The 26,353-nt window shown below is 39.5% G+C and overlaps 1 protein-coding gene across 7 annotated transcripts in view; it reads left to right on the top strand.

Moving 5' to 3' along the window:
• Positions 1-26,353, top strand: part of PLCB4 (phospholipase C beta 4) — a 365,947-nt gene that overhangs the window by 301,039 nt on the left and 38,555 nt on the right. For 5 of the 7 annotated variants that reach the window (XM_036417991.2, XM_045574871.1, XM_036417990.2 and 2 more), the window contains 8 exons: positions 936-1,146; positions 2,092-2,185; positions 5,325-5,404; positions 6,087-6,171; positions 9,935-10,025; positions 11,757-11,852; positions 17,606-17,700; positions 23,641-23,676. In XM_036417991.2, the coding sequence (XP_036273884.1) occupies positions 936-1,146; positions 2,092-2,185; positions 5,325-5,404; positions 6,087-6,171; positions 9,935-10,025; positions 11,757-11,852; positions 17,606-17,700; positions 23,641-23,676 (788 nt within the window). The remainder of the gene's footprint in view (positions 1-935; positions 1,147-2,091; positions 2,186-5,324; positions 5,405-6,086; positions 6,172-9,934; positions 10,026-11,756; positions 11,853-17,605; positions 17,701-23,640; positions 23,677-26,353) is intronic. The other 2 variants (XM_045574870.1, XM_045574872.1) reach the window with 1 other exon arrangement.

The following is a 26,353-nucleotide window of genomic DNA, read 5'->3' on the forward strand; positions in this document are numbered from 1 at the left end:
AAACACACAAACTAGGGTAGTAGATGTATATATTGGAGTAGAAAGATGAAATTGAATGGAACTGAGGGTGGGCCACACAAAAAGGCATCCATAATCATGTATTTCTTTAAAAAATATAGAGCAAATAAGATCAAATGTTAAGATCTTCTGTAAAAAGCTTCTCTGTAAACTCAAAATCAGTTTGTATCTTTCAAATGCTTAAATAAAAACAAAGCTGAAGCTGTCAATAGTTGATAGGATAGGAGAAGAAGCAAAAATAGTGTTTGCTACTCCTGTAGCTGCCAGGGGTTCTGTCCCCATGTCAGTGAGGCATGACTGAAGGGAACAGAGGTCTTGGGGCCACATTTTAAAGACAATTGCAAACTCTTCTCACTAGTTCCATACCCTGCCTTTTAGATAAAATAGGAAAACTGAATTGTTTAAATCTAAAGAGGCCACTAACCCCTTCTCCAGCCTGGAGAGAACAACACTGCCTTATAGTTGAATGCCTTCCAGTTTTTTAGAGCACCTCTTATTCATATTCTCATGTGTCATTCCTGGAAGTCCTGGAAAGAGGTGTTGCCAGTACTTCCCCCAATTTACAGAAGAGGGAGTGGAGACCCAGGAGCATCATGAGTGAGTGGCAGAGGCAGAAATAAACCAAGATCCTCTGGGCTCATGGTCACCACAGCTCCTGGAGCTGTGCCTCTGAACTCGGGGGACTGTGTGCCCTGCCATCATGCACATGGAAGCAGGACACCACCTCTTGGTGCAATGCACTAGGTTACATATAATGTGCAACTGTGTTATTTTGTTCAACTGAATAATGAAGGTTCTTGAGAAAGAGACTGAGGAAGGTTTTGCTCCTATTTAAGCTGCTCCACCTTCCATGAGTAAGATGTGAGATGTGTGTCTGGCAAAGCCACACGTCTGTAAGATATTCTTCTCTCCCCTAGGCCTTATATCCAGTGATGGATTTTGCAGATATCTGATGTCCGATGAAAACGCCCCCGTCTTCCTAGATCGTTTAGAACTTTACCAGGAAATGGACCATCCCCTGGCTCACTACTTCATCAGTTCTTCCCACAACACCTATCTCACTGGCCGACAGTTCGGCGGGAAGTCTTCGGTGGAAATGTACCGACAGGTCCTCCTGGCTGGCTGCAGGTCAGAAACTCAAGTCAGCTGAGTTTGTATATGACACCCTTTTACTTGTCTCTGAAACTACAGAAGTACTCAAAGTGAAATGGTCATGGGTCCTTCTCTTAAATGGATTATGGTGGCCATTTAACTTTGGGAAAGGGAGGACAATATCTGTTCCACAAAGGTCTAGAGTCCTCCTGTGAGTCAAAGATATTTTCTATTGTAAATGTATCCCCCAAAAAATACATGTTTTAGGAATTCATGCTGTTTTCAATTGGGCATAGGCAGTTGCAAATTTAACATTAATGTTAAAGTTCTAAAGATTCATACTCTGAGAATAAAGATTATTGAAAATTATTTTTCTTTTACAGAAATTGGCAAACATTTGGGGCTTAAAATATGACAAAAATGCTAAAAGTGAAAAATAAGAAATTATGATTTTTTTTCTTGGTTATCAATAGCCAATATCTTTTTTCCTTAACTTGCTATTTTTTTTGTTTAATATGGAAATATTTTAACAGAAATTAACTATCAGAATTTCTGTCTCTGAATACTTGAGTATGAACTGCTGAAATAATGAAAACATTTTCTCTTACAATCAAAGCAACACCATCCCATCTAACAAAATTTAAGCATTATTCTTTAACATCATCTAAAATACAGCCCATCTTCAAATGTCCTCAGTCGTCCCCAAATTGTCTTTTGTAGCAGCTTTGTCAAAACTAGAATTTCATACAGAACCACACTGCAATCAGTTATCACTCTGAAGTGTCTTTTAATTTCAGACAGTCCCCTTTTCTTAATACCAAAGAATTACGTGATCTTAGCCTGCATACTCCATGAAATAATCCTGTCAATTCACTTCATTTTCTACTTCTATGAGAAAACAACTTATTTTGGCATCTTTTAATTTTTACACACACTATTTTATTAGTAGGGTGCAATATTGTAATTTCAATGTGTTGCTAGATGTGTCGAACTTGACTGTTGGGATGGAAAAGGTGAAGACCAAGAACCGATAATAACTCATGGAAAAGCAATGTGTACAGATATCCTTTTTAAGGTAAGTTTTAAAATTGCGTAGCTGTAGTCTTTCCTATTTCGTGTGGAAATAAGTAGCATGGAAAAAATATTTGTTTTCTCAAGCATTTTACCTTCATATTCCTTTCTTCCAGTTTTGAAAAGAAACAAGAAAAATGTTTTTTTTCACTTAGTGTCTCTTTCATGTTACGTTTCCTGTTTTCAAACGCTGACAGTGCTTAGAATGAGGTTTCTCTGGCAGAGTTTCCCTGGTTCTACTTACCTTAAAAAGTTTTTGATTTTTATCTATTCTTTCTTTCTTTTTATTTTTATTTTTTCTCTTGCTTACTTTGCATTATTCCTGAAGAACTTCAAAGTGGCATAAAAAGATAAATAGAATACAAAAAATAAAATGGATTACAAATAGTTTCTATAAGGATAAGAAAATAAGATAGTGAGATCAGAGTTTATAAATGCTTGTCAGGAAGTTCTATAAATTAAAACCACACCACAAATTGGGCTCCAAACTTTCTAGAATTCAGTGGAAGGAGAACAACATGATAATTTACAGGATTCATAAAATATAGACAGAACAATAGGTCCAAAGAAGCACAATTATTCTCAGTCCTGACACCACAGGGGATATCCTCTCCCCCCACCCTTTGCCCCAACCCCGAGGATCTCATGGGGAAATCTACAGTTTTACAAATAGGCATCTCAAAATGGCCTTTTGGTGACCTTTATGTATGATTTGAAGGTGGATTTCTTAGAGCGAGCATGTCAAACTTGCGGCCCATGGGACGCATGCAACCCACAACAAATATTTTTGTGACCCAGCCAATATAATGGTATGTAAGAAACACTTTAATAAAAATTTTGTAACTTATTTTCACAATATCCAGTTATACATGATTATTCATAACAAACTACAGTGTTCACTAATGATTACTATAACTGTGTTGCATTCATTTACCTTACATGCCTTAAGAGCAGGTGTACCATTTCTCTCACTAATACCAGTAGCAAATATTTTAGCAGCTGATTGCCATGTACTTGTACTAACTTGTTTGGTGTGTGCAACAGGAAATATGTCATTTTTGGAGAACAAGAAAAATAGGTTTATTTGAATTATGCTTATTAATTTGTGCAGTTATGCAGTGTCTGGTAAGTTAATGTTCAAAAAAATATTAATTTTTATTAAAATATTCCATTATTTTATGTTAACAATTACTCATTTATTTCAGCCCTTTGTATTCAGCATGTCTCCATCAAAATAAATTTACGTTTCTATGAAAATTGAAGCTTTTGTTTTTTTGAGGCCCACAGAAACTTAAACCTTGTTTATTTGGCCCGTGTTAGCCTTTGAGTTTGACATGCTTGTCTTAGCGTGTTCCTCACCTTGTTCCAATGATATCCTGCCAAAAGACAAGTAAAAAGTGAAATTCTGTAGTTGGCCAGTATATCAGGTTCATGGCTCTCTGTCATGTTCTTGTAACTCAGAATAGTGATTGCAATATCTGGAGCAGTGGTCATCAACCCTGCCTACATGTGGGAAATTATCAGGAGCATTTTTAAAAACAGATGCCTAGATTCTATACTCATAACATGTCATGCATATAATTTCTCTTAGCCAAGATGTTGGTGAGTTTTGAGCAACAATGAATTCAACAGTATTCCTGAGAAGTACCAAGAGTATATTCGAGTGGGAAGCCATGGGTCTGCACAGACATGAAGGGTTGATGACCCTTTAAGAAATAAGGACCCTAGAAAGGAAGCTTAGCCAAAAAGGCCCTACCTCCTCCCCTTGGAGGTGAGCAAAGGAGAACCATGGACTGAGCCAGGATTTTCCTCAAGGCGTAATTCTTTGGTCAGCTCAAGTGGACAATCAAGATTGCAGACAGTTCACATGGGAAGACTCTTTAAGAAAAAATAACTAAAGGACCACCTTGTCCATAAGGGTGCTCAATAAAATGCTCCAGAATTATCCAACCTACGGCATTTTCATTTCAAATGGACTTCTCCAGATAACTATAATAATAAAAGCATAATATGCTAATTAAACTAGACAGCTGAATGACCTTCCAGACATCATTCTGGACATCCTTTCAGATGAAGTTGCTGTAGCAGGGGCTGAGATAGAGGTGGTTAGGGGTTATCAGGCAGGCAGGCGACTAGTTAGGGATAATCAAATAGGCAGGCAAGTGATTAGGAGCAATCAGGCAGGCAGGCAAGTGGTTAGGGGCAATCAGGCAGATAGGCAGGCCAGTGGTTAGTAGCCAGCAGTCCTGGATTGAGAGAGTGTACAGGCTGGGTGAGGGACACCACCCACTCCCCACCCCCACATGAATTATATAATATTTTCCCAATTAACTAAATGATGGGACTTCCCCTGTGGTTAATGAAGTTGGGGATATTTACTAAATATGCTCTGCTTATAGAATCATTGGCTTGTAGCCATGCTTTCTGAAGCTAAGCAGAGTGTAAGGCAGCTGTCTGTTACCAGAGATCATGGTGGGGACATGCTCAGCTCTTTGAAAGTAGCTTCAAGTGACAAAGCCCTCAGTTCAGAGAGGGGCATCCAGAGCACCTCCCTGTGTAACCTCACATGCTGCTTAACTCCCCCCACCCCCTCATTTCACCAGGCTAATACGGAACAAGGGATACTATAAATGTCACATCAGTTCACATGAGTCTTCATCAAATTAATGAAATGTAGCCACAGACTGATTCCCAGATGCAGAGAAAGTCGATAAAGGCTTCCAGCAGTTCACAGGTTGTTACAATCATATATCTCCTCAAGCCAAAAGGAGCAGAATAGTGGTCTGTTGTGAAAATCTGAAAACTGCTGTGCCAAAAGCTCACTGCTCGACCGGTGACCTCGGAACCTGTCTAGGCAAATTATTGGCCCAGGAACTAGCCTGTAATGGAGGTGAACTCTCTTCTGTTAATAGCATCATAGTTTTGGAGAAGGAAAGGGTGGTTGTGAAAAAGATTATCACTAACCGTTAACTTCATCTGGGTCTGTCTGGGGAATTCAACCTAGAGGTATTGAGGTAAATGTGTTCTCCAGACCTGAATTTCCAGAATTGACTTTCTGAAAAACTCAAATTAATAGTCTCTGATTGGTTACAGGTGCCTTAAGTTTTTTTGCTCTTCTCATTAACACTCTTTTGTTTTTAAAGGATGTTATTCAAGCCATCAAGGAAACGGCATTTGTCACATCTGAATATCCTGTAATTCTCTCCTTTGAAAATCACTGCAGGTATAATGATGCATCCTACTCCAAATCTCTAAGAGTTGTTTCCTAATCCCCATCTCCACTCCAGTTCTACATCTTTTTACTTCTTTTTAAATAACTGAATAGTAGTTTGTTTGGTCTTATGCAACACATAATCAGTTTTGTGTATATATATATATATATATGTTAAAACAAAAGAAAACCCCAATCTACTACTGGTCCTCACCTCCAAAAATAAATAAATAAATAAATAAATAAATAAATAAATAAATAAACAAAACTAAGTCATTTTAATGTATTCTAGAGATGCTTTCTCTAAACAAAAGGGCAGATAGCAGAACACTGTGCCCAAAGTTACATTGAGTTGGAAGACTTGTCAATATATTTGAAATCAGACTTCATGATTTTGAAAGACATTTTTTAAATTCTGTTTTTCAGCTTTTAGTGCAGGAACAGAATCATCTTTTTTTCTCTCTTTCTTTCTCTCTCTCTCTCTCTCTCTCTTTCTCTCTCTCTCTCTCTCTCTCTCTCTCTTTAAGACATTGGTTAAAGTCTGTGGTATATAACAGTACCTCTTAGTGAACATCAAGAAGACAGTCATACACTTTGTAGAGTGGAAGTTTTTAATTGCCTAGGACTGAGTGTTTCTTCTTCTTGGTCGGGTAATGGATGTTTGGATTTACAAATGCCATTTCTTTTTTTCCAGCAAATATCAACAGTACAAGATGTCCAAATATTGTGAAGATCTATTTGGGGATCTCCTGTTGAAACAAGCACTTGAATCACATCCAGTATGTATTTTTAGCTAACCATATTTCTAACATGAATGAATTTGTTTTGAAATTCATTTCTCAGGGGTCAAGAAGTTCTGAAGGACTAATGCTAAAGATCTTCGTTTTTATTTAAAATTGTTGGTACAGAAAGCTTTCGTTGTGCTGTAGAGAGATGTGTAGATAGAAACATAAACTTTGGGTTCCCTTTAATTCATATCTTGGGGTCTTTTGGTTTCTGCGATCTCGGTTCTAAAATTTCATAAAGTGCTCACTGGCCAAGGGAAGAATCTTTAAGCAAAATTTAAAGTTACATTGAGTTGGAAGACTTGTCAATATATTTGAGACTCAGCAGTCACTCTCAACTCTAGTTTTATGTTAAGACCACCTGGGGGAACTGCTAGAAAATACCTTTGCTAGGGCCCACTCAGAGCTCCTGATTTCATTGATCCATTTCATTGATCCATAAAAAAAAAAAAAAAAAAAAAAAAAAAAAAAAACTCTTCAAGTGAATCAGATGATCAAATGTGCACCCAGGGTTCAACACCCATGGGAACCTGTTGCTATGGGAAGTTCACAGATTGAAATGATAGCAGACTGAAGTTCAATTTCTCAACTCCAAAATAAATACTTGGACAATGCTTTATGTACTTATTTTGCATTTCATTTTTATACCTGCTAATTCCTTCATCAAACAAAGAATTGTTAACCTGTGGACCACCCATAGTTTATGTTTCTATCTACACTTCTCTCTAAAGCACAATGAAAGCTTTCTGCACCAACAAATTTAAATACAAATGAAGATCTTTAGCATCAGTCCTTCAGAAATACTTGAACCATTTTGTGAACTCATTGTAATTGCATACAGTTTTTTAATATAAACTTCCCAGAGAGTTCATCACACTTTTACAAAGATCCATAACCCCATGGTTAAGACCCACTGCTGTAGATCTTATGAGTAGCCAGACAGCTAATGCACAAAATATAAAACAATACACAGTAATAAAAGTCTGCTCCATTCTTTTCTTTTTCTTTTTTATTGTTTAAAGTATTATGTATGTCTTCTTTTTCCCACATCAACCCTTCCCTGGTCACTCCCACCCTCCAGGCCAAGCCCTCACCGTCCCAGTGTCTATGTCCATTGGTTATGCTAATATGCATGCATACAAATCCTTTGGCTGATCTCTTACCATGCCCCCTCCAACCCTTCTCTGCCTTTCCTCTGAGGTTTGAGAGTCTGTTTGATGTTTCTCTGTCTCTGGATCTATTTTTGGTCATCAGTTTACATTGTTCATTATATCCCACATATGAATGAGATCATTTGATATTTATCTTTCTCCGACTGGCTTATTTCGCTTAGCATAATGCTCTCCACATCCATCCATGCTGTTGCAAATGGTAAAAGTTCCTTTTTTTATATAGCAGTGTAGTATTCCATTGTGTAGATGTACCACAGTTTTTTAATCCACTTATCTGCTGGTGGGCACTTAGGCTGTTTCTAAATCTTAGCTATTGTAAATTGTGCTGCTATGAACATAGGGATGCCTTTCTGATTGGTATTTCTGATTCTTTGGATATTTCATAGAAGTGGGATTACTGAGTCAAATGCCTCACTCTTGACAAGCAGCTGATGGGCCCAGTCATGGTAACATGAGGTGGCAGTAGAACATGACAGTGGCTGACATGAAGAAAAGTGCTTCATGTTACCTGTGAGCAAACACATCCAGTGGTTGAACAATTAGTTTTTTTTCAGAAGTGATCTATGGGAGCAGAAAAAAATATGCAGGAGACAAGGATATTGTATCCTTTGCTCCCATCCCCTGATTCTCTTCAGCTTACTGAAGTCACAGCTGCAGGCGCCCTGTGCATGTCCACGCACTGCGTCCTATTTCTCTGCATACTGGCTGCCTTTCAGCTGACTGCCAGCCTGCAGCTTTTCTTGGAGGGAGAGTTCTGGTCACGGGAGCCTGCTCTGCCCACAGGTGAACGATAGGCCAGAAGTGCCAGAGAATTAACACCCCTCCCCATGCTCCCTCACTCTTCAGAAGGGATAACTTCGAGCACATGTTTCCCACCATCCCCCAGGGTTTCCCAGCAGGATCGCTGTGCAGTTACCTAGAGTGATAACTTGTCTGATAACACACTCTTGATTGGCTTCCTGCCTCCTTTTTATCACTTTCCTACTCCTCTTGGAGTATCCTAGGGCAGCCTCCCAAATAAACTACTGGGACATTAATCCTAGTCTCAAACTGATTAAAAGAGAACCCAAGCTAAGAAATATCCCTGATTTTTTTATCTCACTTTTTTGTCCTCTAGGCCCTCTGTTTATTTTACTTTTTGGTTGGGTAAGGTGCTTGCTTTGGGGGACAGATCCATGTGTTCTCCATGGAGTGATATGCACATGCGTCAAAGGTGTTGTGAGAAGCATCTGTGTGTGTGTGTGTGTGTGTGTGTGTGTGTGTGTGTGTGTATATATATATATATATATATATATATATATATATATATATATATATATAAAATCCTAAGTGGCCTCTACTATGGCCTGCTGATAGGACAACTGGCCAGTAGCTATGATATGCACTGACCACCAGGGGGCAGATGCTCAACGCAGGAGCTGCTAAGCTGTGGTCACTTGGCAGTGGTGACTCACCCAGAACCAGAGAGGAGGGAGCCCAATTCTGGGATGTGTCATTTAAGAACTGCCCTCTCACAATCTGGGACTCCTCAGGGGATGTCGGAGAGCTGGTTTTGGCCCAATCTCCGCAGGCCAGGCCAAGGGACCCCATCAGTGAACGGATCCGTGCACTGGGTCTCTAGTAGGAAATATAAATGGGAGTAAGACTTGCTCTCTGAACCAAAAAGCTTCTGATTGTGGGGTACAGCGGGGGTGTAGGACACAGGACACAAATGTAACAACATAACTAAAAAGAAGATGTGTGGAATATTTATTGGAGATATCCAGGTTCAAGAGAGAGTGCTGTGGAGTGGACCAGTTTACAACAGGCTTCCCAAAAGCAGAATTTCAGCAAAGTGTTTCATTTGAAGAAACACAGACATGGGAATGCATAGTGCCTTTTATATTAAGTAGTATAAAAATTAATTTTGAAAATGAATGGATGCCTGAAGAATGGATGGATAAAAGTGGGTGGGTTAGTGGGTGGGGAGGATACAGATGGATGGGGGAATGGATGACTAAATTCTATAGATTAGAGGTAATAGAAGAAATGGAACTTCCTTTGTAGACATAAATCCAAGCAAATGAAACCATAGTAGAGGTCAGATTTCAGTAATTAAGACCACGCCATTCTTGTTTCTCTTATAGAACTCACAAAACTATAGACCCAAGTGTAGAGGTTGGGTCAGACTGAGCACACAGGCTTACAGTGCCATCCAACACTTGCAGGGATCAGGGGAGACCTTGTAGTTGGGAAAGCCAATTCTGACCTTTACCAGATATTTACAAGGGGCAAAGCCTGAGTTTGGGCAGGAGCTCCTCTCCCGATGCCACGCCAGGTCAGACCCAGCTCCATGCAGGAAGGTGGGGCAGCTCTGCATACCTGGGAGGCAGTATGGAGGTCAAGTTTGCCACAATAGTCTACTCTAAGGCAAAGTTGGATATGGTGGGCTAATTGGGATAGGGGAAGGAAATCATAAAACTGTGCTGACTGCCATCTAGTGGATATGGGTGGTATAATTCATAGGCCTCAGCTCCTACTGGGCTGGGAATGAGAACTGAGAAGCACAACCTGTCACTAATTCAGCCTTTTCTGTTTTTCTGTAGCTTGAACCAGGCAGGCCCTTGCCATCCCCCAATGACCTCAAAAGGAAAATACTCATCAAAAATAAGCGGCTGAAACCTGAGGTTGAACAAAGTAAGTCAAATACCTGCATCTATAATGGGTGCACACACACCTTGTATGTTTCAACAATTCAGCTGTTTAGAATGCAATATGTTTTAAAACCATGAATTTGGGGGGAGGGTATGGTTTTGATGTTACATATTTTAATTTAAGTTACCACATTTTCATTTAAGTTTAGTTTCTGAATCAGTTCATTTCTGCAATGGGAAAAGCATATTCATATAACTAAATTTGGAGGGTTCCCAAGGAGAAATGAGAAGAAAGTAGAAGAGACATTTTCAAATTTATCAAAATATAAGGAACTATCATTTTATTATTTTTATGCTCTAAACTCCTTTTGAAAAGTTTTCCTTGCACTTTGCTCGTATGATTCATACATATCTAGGGATCCTAGGTAAATGTGAAAGTGTAAATGTATGTGTTTGGGGTAATGTAGAGAGGTTAAGAGAAACAATTTTACATAGATATCTCCCCCTGTATTTTCCTAGAATATTATCTTTCAACAAATCTCTTAGTTCAATAAATTAGTAGTATCATATTGTATGATTGTATTGTGTTTCTTCCCTAGGTAGTCTAAATTAAAATTTTCAATTATATTAATTTTAGTTTTCTTTTATTACAAAAACAATGATGATATTAGAAAGTAAAGACAACAAAAAATGTATAAGAAACTAATAAAATAGCACTAAATTATATCTTTTATACATGGATACATATACTATAGATGCATACATACATGCATGTTTAGACATATGCATACATTTTAACAAAACTACGATCATGTAAAGTGTACTCATTTCAAAAATTATTTTTAATTCAATCAAGTATATTTCCATTTAGCAGAAGGTTAACATACTGATTTTAATTGTAATGTATAAAACACAACGCAGAATTTATTGTGCTATATGCAATCCTTTCAACAGTCCCAAGGTGATGGATTTTTCATTACTATGAAAACAACAATGATAAGCATGCCTGAATATTCATTTTGTACATTTGTACAGCCTTCTCCTTGGAATCAATTTGTACAGTTAGAGTTGGTTGATCAAAGCAGACACATTTTATACTGTGACATATCTTGTTATATTGTCTTTCAGAAAAATTGTACAAATTATACTCTCACTATAATATATAAGACAGCCTGTTTCCTAGCCTTATTCTTAATGCTGGCTGTTGGCCATTTTTATAGTCTGGGTACTCAACACTAGAAGACAATGATACTTTAATTTTTTATTTATGTGTCTTAGAAAATTAGCTTCTTTATCATCACTTATGATTTTTCCTTTTTCCATTTTTAAATTATTTTGTCTTTATCTTACAGACTTACTAACGGTTTCTTATATATTAGGGTAATAATCCTGGTTATATCAATGGCAAATACTCTTTCCTGGAGTTTTGTCATTCTTCAATGTGCGTTTTTCTTTTCTGTCACTTCACCTGAATTGTCCTCCAATCATAGGTTTTTGTTTTCAAGACTTAAAAGAAATTCTTCACAATGACTTAGCCTCCATCTCACACCTCTGAAAAGTGGGCAGTTCACCCATGTTCTTCATCATGTGTAGAGAGTGTGACTGTTGCATGTTCCTTAAGGTCATCCACCAGGACTGGGTGAGACAGAGGCCTTAGGACCAATCCCAGAGGAGCCTAGACAATGCATTTATTTCTCTTTTATTTCCTTCTCAGTGTGAATCTTAAATCCCAGGCTCTAAAAGTGATTTAACATCTGTCACCTTCTTCTTCTAGAGCAGCTCGAAGCTTTGAAAAGCATGATGGAAGCTGGAGAATCTGCTGCTCCAGTTAGCATCTTAGAGGATGATAATGAGGAAGAAATAGAAAGTGGTAAGTTATGTGTTGTTTATTTGTTTGTTTTCATTTACATGTCACAAAAAGTACTTTTTAAATTAAAAATTGAATTTTAATTCTTAATAGTTGGGTATATGTTCATGCACCAGACTTAATCTTCTGGTATTTTGGGGTTTTTTTCCCCCCAAATAGTATTACTTTCAGTTTTCTTGGGCACCAAACTTAAGTGACTTAATCATCTCCCTTCCTATTGTGCAATTCACTCAGTTGTTCAGCAGAAATTCAAGTCCTTAAAGCCCTTGCTACCGGAGGCATGGGTTGGAGTAAAAAGGATATTTGCAGTCCTTCCTATAAACAAGCACATAAACATGAGTGTTGTTAACGATGATAACAGTAAGGCAAGTTAAAAGGACAGGAATGTGAGCAAAGACCCACAAGTAAATGATTGGTTTGAAGGTACACACACAAAATGAACTGGAAACTCAAAGCCAATTTTAAGATTTGAATTCCTTCAAATAACTAGCTCATTGGATCTAAATAAGTATATAATTTTAACAAATGCAGCCTTGTTTAACATATTTGAATATTTGCTATTAGCTTCTGTTTTACTTTGGCCATATGGGAACAACCATAATGTTGTTTTAATGGACCTTTTGAGAGGTGTGGACTGTTTAGAAAGTTATTTGTTCATTATGTAGTTTGAGAACTGATTAACAAAGTAATTTGGACTTGCACTGTGTATCTGTTGGTTAGACAGTGCCTTGAATTTAGAGAGTGGCTTTGGGCTAAATAATTTAGAAATACTTATATAATAAAAGCCTAATATGCTAAATGTCTGGTTGTCTGATCATCCGTTCAGCCAATCAAAGCATAATATGCTAATGATATGCTAAGGCTGCTCAATGTGCACAGATGCTCTGACCTATAGATGATAGGTTAATTTGCTGCTGAGGTCTGGATGATCACAACTGAGTGAGATGGACCAGACATGCTCTGGAGCCCTCCCGCAGTCCTTGCCCAGCTGGCCAACCTCTTAAGTCAACTCCCTGGCCCTGATCATGCATCAGTGATGTCCCTTGGCCTGGCCTGAACCCTCTCACAATCTGGGATACCTCAGGGGATGTTGGAGAGCTGGTTTCTACCCAATCCTGCTCAACACAGGAGCTTCTCCACAAGGGGAGCACTGCTCAGTCAGAAGCCAGGCTCACAGCTGGTGAGCACAGCAGCAGTGGTGGGAGCCTCTCCTGCCTCCACGGCAGCACTAAGGATGTCTGACTGACGGCTTAGGCCTCTGCTCCTGTGGGGAATGGTCCTAAGCCATCAGTCAGACATTCCCCAAGGACTCCCAGAATGCAAGAGGGTGCAGGCTGGGCTGAGGGATCCCCCGCTTCCCTGGTGTGCATGAATTTTATGCACAGAGCCTCTAGTATGTAAAATCAACATATACTTGTTATATGTTTATATACTTGTTATATAAACATCTAAAATTCTGAAATACAAGAGTAGGAAAGTTTGATATTATAGGCAAAAACTTGAAAGCTATAAGAACTAACTAATCTTATTCATAACCACTTAGTAAGTAAAGACTTCTAATTGTGGTCTATCTTACACATGCAAACAGTGGGTTCAATTTCACGCCCAGAGAAAACTCAGAATGACTTACTTTTATATGCTGTATATGGCAGGGGAGATCTAGAAAGCCAAAGATATCTATTATCATTTAGTCAATGCCAATTATGGTTACCTATTACTGTGTAACACATCACTCCAAAATTTAGAAGCTTAAAACAACACTGTTATTTTCTCAGTTCTGTGGGTCATCTGGGCTCATATTGATAGTTCTCCCTGAGGTTTCTCATGCAGTTGTCCACAGATAACACCTGGGGCTGGAGTCATAGAAGGTGCAGTTGGACCAGTTGTCCAGGATGGCTCACTCACATGGCTAGCAGCTGTGTCTGCTGGGAGCTCTGCTGGGCCTGCTGACCCAAGCACCCCCATGTGGCTTCTCCATGTGGTTTGGACTTCTCACAGCATGGTGGTCTTGTTTTTTTGGTTTGTTTATTTTTTCCAAGAAGCAGAAAACAGAAGCTGCTAACCTATTTAAGAGCTACACCTGGACCTGGGACTTCCTCATCACTTCCTCTCTATGCTATACATCAAATCAGACTTAGCACCCGCCCAGGTTCCAGGAGGTGGGTGCACAGGAAGGTCATATTGTAGAAGTGCAGGTGGGAAGGCAGATGTTATGGTAGCTGTTTTTGGAAAATAGTGTGCCATAATGCCTACTATATTATTTCACAGTTTTTGCAAATAATAAACCAAACAAGATTTAAGAATAAAATATTGAAAGAGCTATGTTCAAAAGTTCAGTAAAATACTTCTAAAATTTGAAAAGATGAATCTTAGGTAAACATAGTATCTTAACTTAACTTCACAGATGGTACTCAAAACATGAAGGCATTACTAGATACTATAATCCAGTAAAACAGCTGAGACCGGTTTGGCTCAGTGGATAGAGCGTCTGCCTGTGGACTGAAAGGTCCCGGGTTGCGGGCACATCTCCAGTGGGAGGTGTGCAGGAGGCAGTGTCTCTATAATCCAGTAAAACAAACTGCAGAATAATGGAATAAACTAACGAGAAAAAAAATAACAACTTCCTTTGTTACACCAACATTTTGACATGATCCCATAGCTGGTAAGCAGTGGGACTAAGATTCGATTCTAGAAATGCCTTATCTCCTTTTGGCCCTTACAATCCTGCCCTTCTATTATACAGGAATACAAAGAAAACTCAAATATGCAAAATGGCTATTAAAAAAATTTAAGGAGAAAGAATATAACTGATAAAAGTCAAATTTTTGAACACACACATTAATCTAAAATGACATCAGTGTGATTCCAGGTTTCACCCTTAAGGGTACTTTCCCAACTTTTATGAATATGTTAATTATTCTTATAGATAAAAATATACCTCTAGTGGCTCCCATGTTATTTCAAAATATGCTTGAGATTTTGATTAAATTTTAACAGAAATAATCATGAGGGATAGTATAGATGTAGGAAAGTAGCTGAGTGGATAGAATTTGAATTTGAATTTTTCTTTAAAAGCATAGAAGTTTCTGCTTTACCAGTTATATATTTGATTCTTAAATTCCCTCAGTAATATATAATCATAGTTCTGGTCTATCAGTTGGCTGTCATTACCCTGGCCTCACAGTATGATCCTACTATACACAAATGACTAGAGTCTCTAATTTAAACTTGGACACAGCAAGCAAGAGGAAACCAAGAAGTTCAAGAGGGCAGGCTGCCTGGAAGCTTTAGAAAATAGAAAAGACTCTCAGTCCAAGCATGTGCCCATTCATTAGCCGGATTTAGATTCAGAAGGACATGTGATTCCAGGACTGTGAGACAAACAGAGGGAATACCAGAATTATACATATCTGTACACATTTGCACATTCAAGAGATGATAACATTCATTCATTCATACAACTCTCTGAAAGTAGTTATTAAATCTCTACCACTTGTATGAAACATACCCCTGAATTCAAGTATTTTATATCTGGCTGGGCAAGTTCAACTAGAGATACGTGAAATGGAAATTTGATACTGATGGTGGGAAGTTTCAAAATCTTTGTTATGAACTGTGGGTCATGGAAACCCAGTGTCACACTAAGACCATTGTGCTAAGAATCTGGAGAAATCTAATCTACATCTTGATCTGTGGCTTCACAAGTCAAATCATGTATCTGAATCTATTTCTTCTTTTGTAAAATGAACATACTGGACCAGATTAAGACCTAGTCTAGCTCCTCAAATTCTCTTTTTCCTGCCCAAAGCCTAAATGACCTACTGTTTTTTGTTTTGTTATGATTTTAATCATCTGCCTCGAGAATATCCACTCACCAGAAGATCAGTTCCACAAGAGGAGGGCGTGTTTCTATGGCCTCACCTTCATCCCTGGCCTGTAATAACACCTTGCTAAAGCAGTCTCTCAAATTCCAAATCCAATATAACATCAGTTAAAAGACACCAGTATTTTATTTTGATTAAGAAGGAAAAAATGCTTTCTATGAATTTTAAAATACCATCAATTAAAGAAAACATTGCAATGTGAGTTACATTAAAATGTTGTGGGAATGGGAAATGCATCTTTGAATCAGTGAAATGGTTTTACATTTACTCCTGTTCTTGCCTTTTTCTTTGCACATTTTAAACATGCTTTTGAAAAACAATTCTAATTGTTATTGGGCCTGCTAACCTCCCTTGTGAGTCCATATTCAGAAATTATTTCACTGTTTTTTTATAATACAGGTCTCTCAAGGATTCTGGCTAGGTTTTAGGCAAATTCTTTTCAGGGAATCATGGGAATCCAGATCTCACACCAGCATGTGAGACACCCCTATGTCTTTAACCAGTTAACTACCACGTGTCCAAAATGGAAAACAGCCCCACAAACCACGGTATTTATATATATATATATATATATATATATATATATATATATATATATATATATATATATATAATTGATTTTTTTTACAGAGAGGAAGGGAGAGAGATAGAGAGCCAGAAACGTCAATGAGAGAGAAACATCCACCAGCTGCCTCCTGCACACCCCCTACCAGGGATGTGCCCACAACCAATGTGCATGCCCCTTACTGGAATCGAACCCGGGACCTTTAAGTCCGCAAACCGATGCTCTACCACTGAGCCAAACCGGTTTCGGCAACCACGGTATTTTTAATTTAATTTTAAAAAATCGATTTGCAATGAATATTATAAATATAAATATATTAGTTACAATTCGGGTGTCCTTGAATATTTTCAGCTGAAAATTCCCATGAAAAATGATTTTAAAGTTGGTTAGGGCTGCCAGTTAGGGAAAACATTTTTTTTTTTTTTTTTTTATAGAAGTGCTTGCATCTACTGGTTCAGAAATTTATGGCGCACAATGGGTTAAAGAGAAATTCCAATGGATTATTCTGTCCTCTCGGCTACTTTCCTACATCTATACTATCTGTACTTATGATTATTTCTGTTAAAATTTAATCCAATTTTTTTTCTAATGATTAATCCTTTTTCAATGAATGGAATGCGGTGGCTACCAGAGTTCTTGTCACTTTCCTGGGCCATGGACCAAGTACGTCTGTGCCTTTTACTGCCTGGGCCACGCTCCTGTGCTCCCACTTTATTAACCCCCCTCCCCCCCTCACTTCTAGCTACTCCCCTAGCATGAGCCTGAGAAACAACTTCAGAGCCTTTGAAACCTTAGCCAGATTTGACAAGTGACCTACAGGAGCAGTACAGTCCTTCCAAGCTCGTTTGTTTTCTTCCTGTCACCTCATTACTTGTGGACATTTTTGTCTCCTTTTTCAAAATTATCAAATGTATTTTCCTTTTCTTGTATCTTCTTTTTTTCTCTAGCTCTCATGAAAGATCAAAATATAATTTTTGTGAGTTCCAGGTATTCCTGAGGTGTTGAGGCTTTCACTTTTAGGGTTAGTGTATGTGATGGAAATCATCATTCACTTAGAAGTACTTTATTAAGCATTAATCATGTCCAAAGCCATGCTAGATGCAAGAGAATGAACAAATAAAAAGATATGCTCCTTGATAAGAGTTTAGTGAGAGTTTTGTTTGAAAAAAAAAATGCATATTTCAATGTTCCCATTTACTATAAGCTTCCTTCTCCTCTAAAAGGGCTTACGCTCCCCCCAAGATGACGGAGAATGTCTGATTGCTTGGTGGTAATTTGGCTTTATATTTCTCTTGTCTTTCATGCAGTTGACCAAGAGGAAGAAGCTCATCCAGAATACAAATTTGGAAGTGAACTTGATGACTTGGGTCACAAGGAAGTTGTTGCAAATAGCGTCAAGAAGGTCAGCATTTTGGTGTCCCCTTTATTTCATACTTCTCAAGAGGTAGCACCTGTTAGTTATCCAATTTTAGAAATGTAATCACCACAAGAGACTAAAGTAGCCTATAATTCCTCTTCTAACTCTGGTGGCCAGATTACTATCTGAACTCAAGATACACATAGTATTAAGTTAGGAAAGACATTTAAATTACTCTTTAGTCATCCTAGTTTTGACTGCTACCCAGTATCCTTTAAATACTTTCATGTATTGCATTATTGTAGATCAGAAATTTTCAACCTTTTTCATCTCATGGCACACAAAAACTAATTAGCTAAAATTCTGTAGCACAACAAAAAATATATATATATTTTTTTGAGCTGACAAAAAAAAGGTATAATTTTTATCAACCAGATAGCTGATGTTGGGTTGGCTATTGTCATTCTTTATTTGACAATCTAAAAAAAAAGAGCACAATGCCCCCAACTAAATATTCAGGTATCGCATGTTTTAAAAATTCCTGCAGCACACTGAATAGGGAGACAACAACAGCAGCATCCTAGCAGCAAAGGTGAACCTGTTGAAATTGTTAGGAAAATGATCCCTGATCATCATGAGCAAGCCCTCATTATAAAAACCAGCTCTACTAGATATATAGCTCATCTCCCTACTAATGCAGAGTAAGCATAAAAATATTCCCTTCTAGCCAGCCACTCAACAAGAAAAACACTTTCTGTGTACTTACGATGGGCAGGCACAGTATAGGTTATAACAACCCAGAAGGGTAAAAACCACACTTGGTTCTGCCCTCATAGAGCTTATAGTCTGTAGGAGTTTATAGGAAGGGAGTGAGAAATAGATGACAAACAAGTAAACAGTCAATTATATGATTACTAGAGGCCCGGTGCATGAAATTCATGCATGGGGGAGAGGGTGTCCCTCAGCCCAGCCTGCACTCTTTCCAATCTAGGGCCCCTCAAGGGATTTCTGACTGCCCGGATTTCCATAGGGATCAGGCCTAAATAGGCAGTCGGACATCTCTCTCACAATCCAGGACTGCTGGCTCCTAACTGCTCACTTGCCTGCCTTCCTGATTGCCCCTAACCACTTCTGCCTGCCAGCCTGATCACCCCCTAACCACTCCCCAGCCAGCCTGATTGATGCCTAACTGCTCCCCTGCCAGGCTGTTTGCCCCTAACTGCCCTCCCCTATAGGTCTAGTCACCCCTAACTGCCCTCCCCTGCAGGCCTGGTCCCCCCAAAATGCTCTCCGCTGCAGGCCTGAGTCCCTCCTAATTGCCTTTCCCTGCCAACCTGGTAGTCACCAACGTCCCTCCTCTGCCTCTTGGTTACCCCTAACTTCCCTCCCCTGTAGGCTTGATCACCCTCAACTGCCCTCCCTTGCAGGCCTGGTCCCTCCCACTGCCTTCTCCTGCTGGCCTGATTGTCCACAACTGCCCTCCCTTGCAGGCCTGGTCACTCCCAACTGCCCTCACTTGCTGGCCATCTTGTGATGGCCATTTTGTGTCCACATGGGGGAAGGATCTTTGACCACATGGGGGCAGCCATCTTGGGTGTTAGAGTGATGGTCAATCTGCATATTACTCTTTTATTAGATAGGTAGAGTCCTGGTGCATGGGTGGGGGCCAGCTGGTTTGTCCTGAAGGGTATCATGGATCAGGGTGGGGTTCCCTTGGGGTATGGGGTGGCCTGGGCTAGGGGCCTATGGTGGTTTGCAAACTGACCACATCCCCTGGCAACCCAAGCAGAGGCCCTGGTATCTGGGGTTTATTTATCTTCTATAATCGAAACTTTGTAGCCTGGAGCAGAGACAAACCTTCTGCTTGCTCTGTGGCAACAGCCATTTCTGTTGGGATTTATGTATCTTCTATAATTGAAACTTTGGAGCTTAAGTGGAGGCCTGGGCCGGCCAAGGTTTGCGGAAGGCTTGGCTTCCTCCATTGCCGGAGGCAACCCTAGCCTCCTGCTCTTTCCAGCTCTGTGGCTGCTTCCGTTTCTGTTTGGATTTATGTATTAATATCTTCTGTCATTGAAACTTTGTAGCCTTGAGTGGAGGCCTAGGCTGGCAAGGGGAGGGGGAAAGCTTGGCTTCCTCCATTGCCAGGAAAACCCAAGCCTCCTTCCTGCTCTCTGTGGCCATAGCCATCTTGGTTGGGTTTATTTGCATATTCACTCCTGATTGCTGGTGGGCATGGCTTGTGGATGTAGCAGAGTGATTGTTAATTTGCATATTACTCTTATTAGATAGGATAATTTGTGAAAAGTGCTATTATGAAACTAAAAGTGAGTGCTAAAATCAAGACTAATATAGGGGGAATAAGGAAACAAGAACCCAGAGGGTAAAGAAGAACCAGACATTCACATAAATAGAAAAATAACTTTATTTGCAGAGAGACCACAAGAGTAACAACAAAGTCAGTGTAAACAGAGTGAATTGAGTAAAACAAGATGAGATTGTACATGCAGGTGAGAACTAGATGATGCAGGAATTTGGAGGCCACTGTGAGAAACTCAGATGTTAATTTAAGTGAAATCTAAAGCCAATTAAAATATTTAAAGAAGAAAGCAATATAACTTAGTAGGAGCTTTTAAAACCACTATGGTTACCATATGAAGAGGAGTTTAGAAGGAAGAGCAGGTAGGCTAGGCTGTCAAACAAGGCCAGACCTCTGAGGGCTTAATGGGAAAGTAAGTACAGAGGATTAAGTGGTTCATGATCTATTGAGGAAGCAAAAATGATTCATCTTGTTGATGGATTGAATGTGGGGAGGTGAGAGAGATAGAGGGGAGCAAGATAACGCTTTAGGATTTGTGTTTGTGGACTTAGGTAGACCTTGGGGAAGACTGGAAGAGAAAGAATTCAGGAGTTTCAAGTAAGACAGGGGTTTGAAGCCTGTGAGATACTTAAGATACCTCCTAGGTGTTTACATAGCATTTACATCTGACTCTGGGTTTATTTCCTAACTATATAACCTTGGTAAGTTCCTTAACCTCTTAGTGCCCTGGTTTCTTCATTTGAAAAGTGAAGTTCATAATTGGCCCATTATGAAGAATGAATGGATTTAGTGTATGTAAAGAACATAAAATGGTATCTGGCACATTGAAACTTCTATAAAAGCCTTCTGATGATCTTCACCATTATCATTATCATCATCGGTAGCAACATCATCACTTGTATCTAGAACTAGAAGAGAGGTTGGGCTAGAGAGATAAATTTGCAGTTCAGAAGATATTATTGAAACCATGGAAATAATTGAGATGCTTCATGGAAAGAGAAATAAATGGAGGTCCTATTTAAAGGAGATGCACAGAAGAGGAGCCAGTAAAGAAGAGCAATATAGCCAGAGGAGTGAACCCAGGCAATGAGAACAAGGAAGCCAAGAGAACAGTGTTGAGAGGAAAACAGAGTGGTTGATCATTTTTCCCAGTTTTATTGAGATATAATGGACATAATACAAGGTGGGACAAAATAAGTTTACAGTTGTTCATATGGAAAATAATGCAATAATATAAGAATAAACTGTATTTTTATGTACTCACAAGTGTAAGCCTACTTTTGCCCCACCTTGTATTGTGTAAGTTAAACGTATACAGTAGTTAGCGCATCCATCACTTCACATAATTACCTTTTCATGCGTGTGGTGAGAACATTTAAGATTTGCTCTTGCAGCACCTTTCAAGTATATAAAACAATTCTGTTAACTATTGTCACAGCTGTACGTTCATTCCTTGGAATGTATTCATCTTATAACTATAAGTTTATATCCTTTGACCAACAAACTGCTCCCCAGTCCCCTAGCACCTGGCAAAGTGATTGATTTTGATGATTCTGTTGAATAACTAAGCAGACTCGAGTGTTCATTGGATTGGGAACAGTGGCGACCTGGAAGAGAAAAGTTTCAATGGAGTGGTAGGGGCCACTGGAGCAGGCATGAATGAGTAGAAACTATACTTTTGAGTAGCTTTGCTGTAAATAGGAATAAGAAATGGGCTGGTGGTTAAAGGTAGCATGAAGATTCTAGGGGTATTATTTTATATATATAGTTTATTGATTTTTTTATTTTATTTATTTTTTACAGAGAGTTAGGGAGAAAGATAGAGAGCTAGAAACGCCGATGAGAGAGAAACATTGACCACCTGCCTCCTGCACACCCCCTACCAGGGATGTGCCCGCAACCAATGTATATGCCCTTGACTGGAATCGAACTTGGGACCTTTCAGTCCACAGACCTATGCTCTACCACTGAGCCAAACTGGTTTTGGCTAGGGGTATTATTTTTAAGATGAATGAACTGGAGTTTGCAAACTGTTGGAATGGTTCAAGTGGAGTTGGGGAGATTAAGTCTTGTGTGAGAGAGGAGCTAACTTCCTGTGAGATCATGGTGACTTGATGGTGTGATCTTTGATTGGAGCAGAGATTCTTAATTATTGAAAACAGTTGATGGAAATGCAGGTAGTTGATAAATACATTTGGTTGTAGGAAAACGGGAGAGTATCTGTCTGCTGAGCAAAGGTAAAGGAATACTGCTATTATACCTTACTAAAGGCCCAGTGCAATTCATACACGGTGGTGAGGGGAATGGGGATCCCTCAGCCCAGCCTGCACCCTCTCCAATCTGGTACCCCTTGAGGGATGTCTGACCACTTGCTTAGGTGGGCCTAAACTGGCGGTTGGACATCCCTCTCACAATCCAGGACTGCTGACTCACAGCCACTTGCCTGCCTCTGCCTGATTGCCCCTAACCACTTTTTCCTGCCAGCCTGATCACCCCCTAACCATTCCCCTGTCAGCCTGATTGACACCTAACTGCTCCCAGTTTGCCCGATTGCCCCTAAGGGACCATTCCTGCTGGGCCTGGTCACCCCTAACTTCCCTCCCCTGCAGTCCTGCCCTCCCCCCATCTGCCCTCTCCTGCAGGCCTGGGACCCCTCCCCCCCATCTGCCTTCCCCTGCTGGCTTGGTCACCCTTAATTGTCCTCCCTGCTGACCTGATGGACCACAATTGCCCTCCCCTTCAGGCCTAGTCCCCCCTAACTGCCTTCCCCTGCAGGACTAGGTCCCCCGCACAACTGTCCTCCCCTGCAGGCCTGGTCACTCCTAACTGCCCTACACTGCAAGCATGGTCTCCCCCAACTGACCTTCTCTGCTGGCCTGGTCACCCCCAACTGCCCTCCCTTGCAGGCTGGTTACTCCCAACTGCCCTCCACTGCAGACATGATCACTCCCAACTGCCCTCCACTGCAGACCTGCCCCCCCACAACTGCCCTCCTTTGCTGGCCAGGTCTCTGCCAACTGCCCTCCTCTGCTGGCCTGGTCACCCCTAACTACCCACAACTGCCCTCCCCTGCAGGTCGTCTTGTGGTGGCCATCTTGTGTCCACATGAGGGCAGTCATCTTGTGTCTTGGAGTGGTGGTCAATTTGCATATTACTCTTTTATTAGATAGGATCTTTTCTGATAAAGAATTTCAAGTGTTCTCGTACTATTGGATACCTATTAACACTCAGTGCTTACCTTTATGCTGCTTTACTACATGAAGCCTTTATCAGTATACACTGCAGACATAAGTATTGAATTGCTGAAGAATGATAATTCGTGCTTGGTGCCCTTTACATATCAGGGGAGCTAACCACACTTATTATTTCCCAAGCTCCACGACTAAATCACTAACTAAATTACCATTAGGAAAAATCGAAATAGATGACAACTGTCAGCAAAGGAGGGAGACAGCACTAAAATGAGTTTTTATGGTCTATGAAACAATATCTTTTCAGTACCTGCTCTTATCAATGGCTTTATGTCACTGATAAGTTCTCATCTTAACAAATAAATAGAATAACAAGTTTACCCATATTTTGTTTAAATATGGTCATACATATGGCTGAAAAATTTGGAATTTTGCTCTTTAGAGAAGTAAGCAAATCATTTTCATTCTTTAATTTAGGTTTCTGATGACCTTGAACATGAAAACAACAAAAAGGTAAGAAAATAATTTCCTCATGCATTTTGTTTTCATAACAAGACACCATATGTGGCCTCCTAATATTGGACATGATGTTCTAAATGTTATTGCTCTAACTTCCCCCTGCTTCATGAAATGTCCAGCTTACTCTTTATGGGTATAATATTTACATGCTTGATGCATCTAATTTTAAAAGTCTTTAAAAGAAAGAAATAATCAGTGGTGAAATGATTACATCCCAATGAAATCGCAAAAGTAGGGCAGATGAATAAGATGATTTTCCAAAAAATAAGTGTTTAGTCCATTTCTTAGCTGGGATTAGAGATGTCATTCCTAGAACTGGAGTACATGATCATCAACACATTGACTTTGAAAATACAAATCTACACTAATAAAGGAGAAACATGCAAATTGACCATCACTTTGCTACGCCCACTGGCCAATCAGGAGCAAGTATGCAAATTAACCCAACAAAAATGGCAACAGCCAAGGAGCTGGAGTGAGCAGGAGGCTTGGATTGCCCCAGGTAATGGAGGAAGCCAAGCTTCCCACCCGCCTTGGCTGGCCACTCAAGGCTACAAAGTTTCAATTATAGAAGATAAATAAATCCTAGATACCTGCTTTCAGCCAGCCCTGGCCTCTGCTCAAGGAGGCACTTGAAAAAAAGAAAGAAAGAAAGAAAGAAAGAAAGAAAGAAAGAAAGAAAGAAAGAAAGAAAGAAAGAAAGAAAGAAAGAAGAAAGAAAGAAAGGAAGGAAGGAAGGAAGGAAGGAAGGAAGGAAGGAAGGAAGGAAGGAAGGAAGGAAGGAAGGAAGGAAGGAAGGGGGAAGGGGGGAAGGGGGGAAGGGGGGAAGGGGGGAAGGGAAGGGAAGGAAAGAAAAAAAGGAGGGGCTGGGAGCTTGGATCACCAGGGATGTGGCCAGCCTGCAAACAGCCATCAGCTCCTCACGTAGGCTGGCCAGGCACCCCAGTGGGGACCCCCACCCTGAAAGGGGTGTGGTGAGCCTTAAACAGCCCTCAGCTTCTCACCCAGGCTGACCACACCCACATGGCCTGATCCCTGTAAATGGGCAGTCGAATATCTCTCAAGGGGTTCTAGATTGGAGAGAGTACAAGCTGGGCTGAGGGACATGGCCTCTCCCCTCCCCCCCCCACGCCCCCCCCCCCTCGTGCATGAATTTCATGCACTAGGCTTCCAGTGACCTAATAATTGGTCAGCAAGTACATACTGCAGTGAAATAGAAAGGTAATCATTCTTACTACACTGGTCTTCTGAGAGATTGTTAATTTCATATTATACATATTCTGGGGGTTCATTTGACATATTAGATATTGATTTTATTGTAAGAAAAGGAGAGTTCCAACTTTAATTCCTTTTATCTTCTTCAGAGTTCCTTAGATATCAAAGCAATCTTATTAAGTACACGTATATGGTTTAGTACAATAGTGAGACATGACAGTCAAGGACAGAAATTTGTCATATAATTGGATTCCCGCACTTCAAAACTTTAGACAATACTGTCTTGCTCTTTATGGATTCCTATCATATTTGGAGTAAATATTAAGTTTAGACTAATTGTGGATAAGCCTGATCCTAATTCTTTCCCAGAATTTTGTGAAATTCTCTTCTACTAGAATATCATAAGGTATTGGGGTAAACAAAGGATAGGTTGGCCTTTTGTCATTGCTTTTTATGAACTAAGTAGCTGTGACTGAATTATTTTAATCCTCAAGACCTCAGTCTTCTCAGGTGGTCAGTGGATAGGACTCGAATTCCTCCTACACGTGATTAATGCATAGTGCATGCAATAATGACATTGCATGCAGGAATTCAGCCCAGTGTCCAACACAGAATACTGGTATTACTTTTTATTAAACACATAAGAAAAAAAATCAGACTGGCCTCTGTCCTATTTGGGTGGTTGGCACATATGAAAAAAAAATGATTAAAAAAACACACCAATAAGTTATATTATTTGATTTTTATCTGAGGCTTTTATTTGTGAAATCAATTTATGATTTAGAATGTCATGTCAACAAATTAGACCATTTTTTTTAACTAAAGAGCTGATTCATGTGCCTAAGCAATTTATCTACCTGTAGCAATCTATGCAGGAAATTTAGCTTTTCAAAATTCTCAACAAAATGTTGCTCACTTTTGAAAGCATTGTTTTTTGTTGTTGTTGTTTTTCTTTTGATTTACCAAGAAATAAACTAAAATATTTTTCTCTATGCAAAATAATGCAGTTTAGTATTTCAATATGACAGTGTCCTATATGGTAGGTTATTAGATTATATTAAGAATAAGCATTTTTTAAAAACAAAAACCATAAACTACCATGTATGTTGCTTTAGAGAGCAATGTTAAGCAAAGTGGGACCCCCAGAGGAGCTTGGAAACTAGTTAGAAATGCAAATTCTTAGGCCTCAACCTACATTCATTTCATCAGAAACTCTGAGAGCTGTGCCCAAGCGTGTTTGTGTTTTTAAAAGTCCTCCAGATGACTCTGCTGAACACTTTGTGCCTCCATCCATGAAAATAAGAATAATTAATACCTGTTCTGTATATTTTATAGTATTTCTGTGAACCTCAATATAGTTTCTTAAATATTTTAAAGTCCTTTGAAAATCTAAAAAAATGTCCTAAAAATGTAAGATAATCCTTTTGGATTATTTGGAACCACAATGTATATTAAC

The sequence above is a fragment of the Pipistrellus kuhlii genome, unplaced genomic scaffold, assembly GCF_014108245.1.
Source record: "Pipistrellus kuhlii isolate mPipKuh1 unplaced genomic scaffold, mPipKuh1.p scaffold_m20_p_6, whole genome shotgun sequence".
Lineage (NCBI taxonomy): Eukaryota > Metazoa > Chordata > Mammalia > Chiroptera > Vespertilionidae > Pipistrellus > Pipistrellus kuhlii.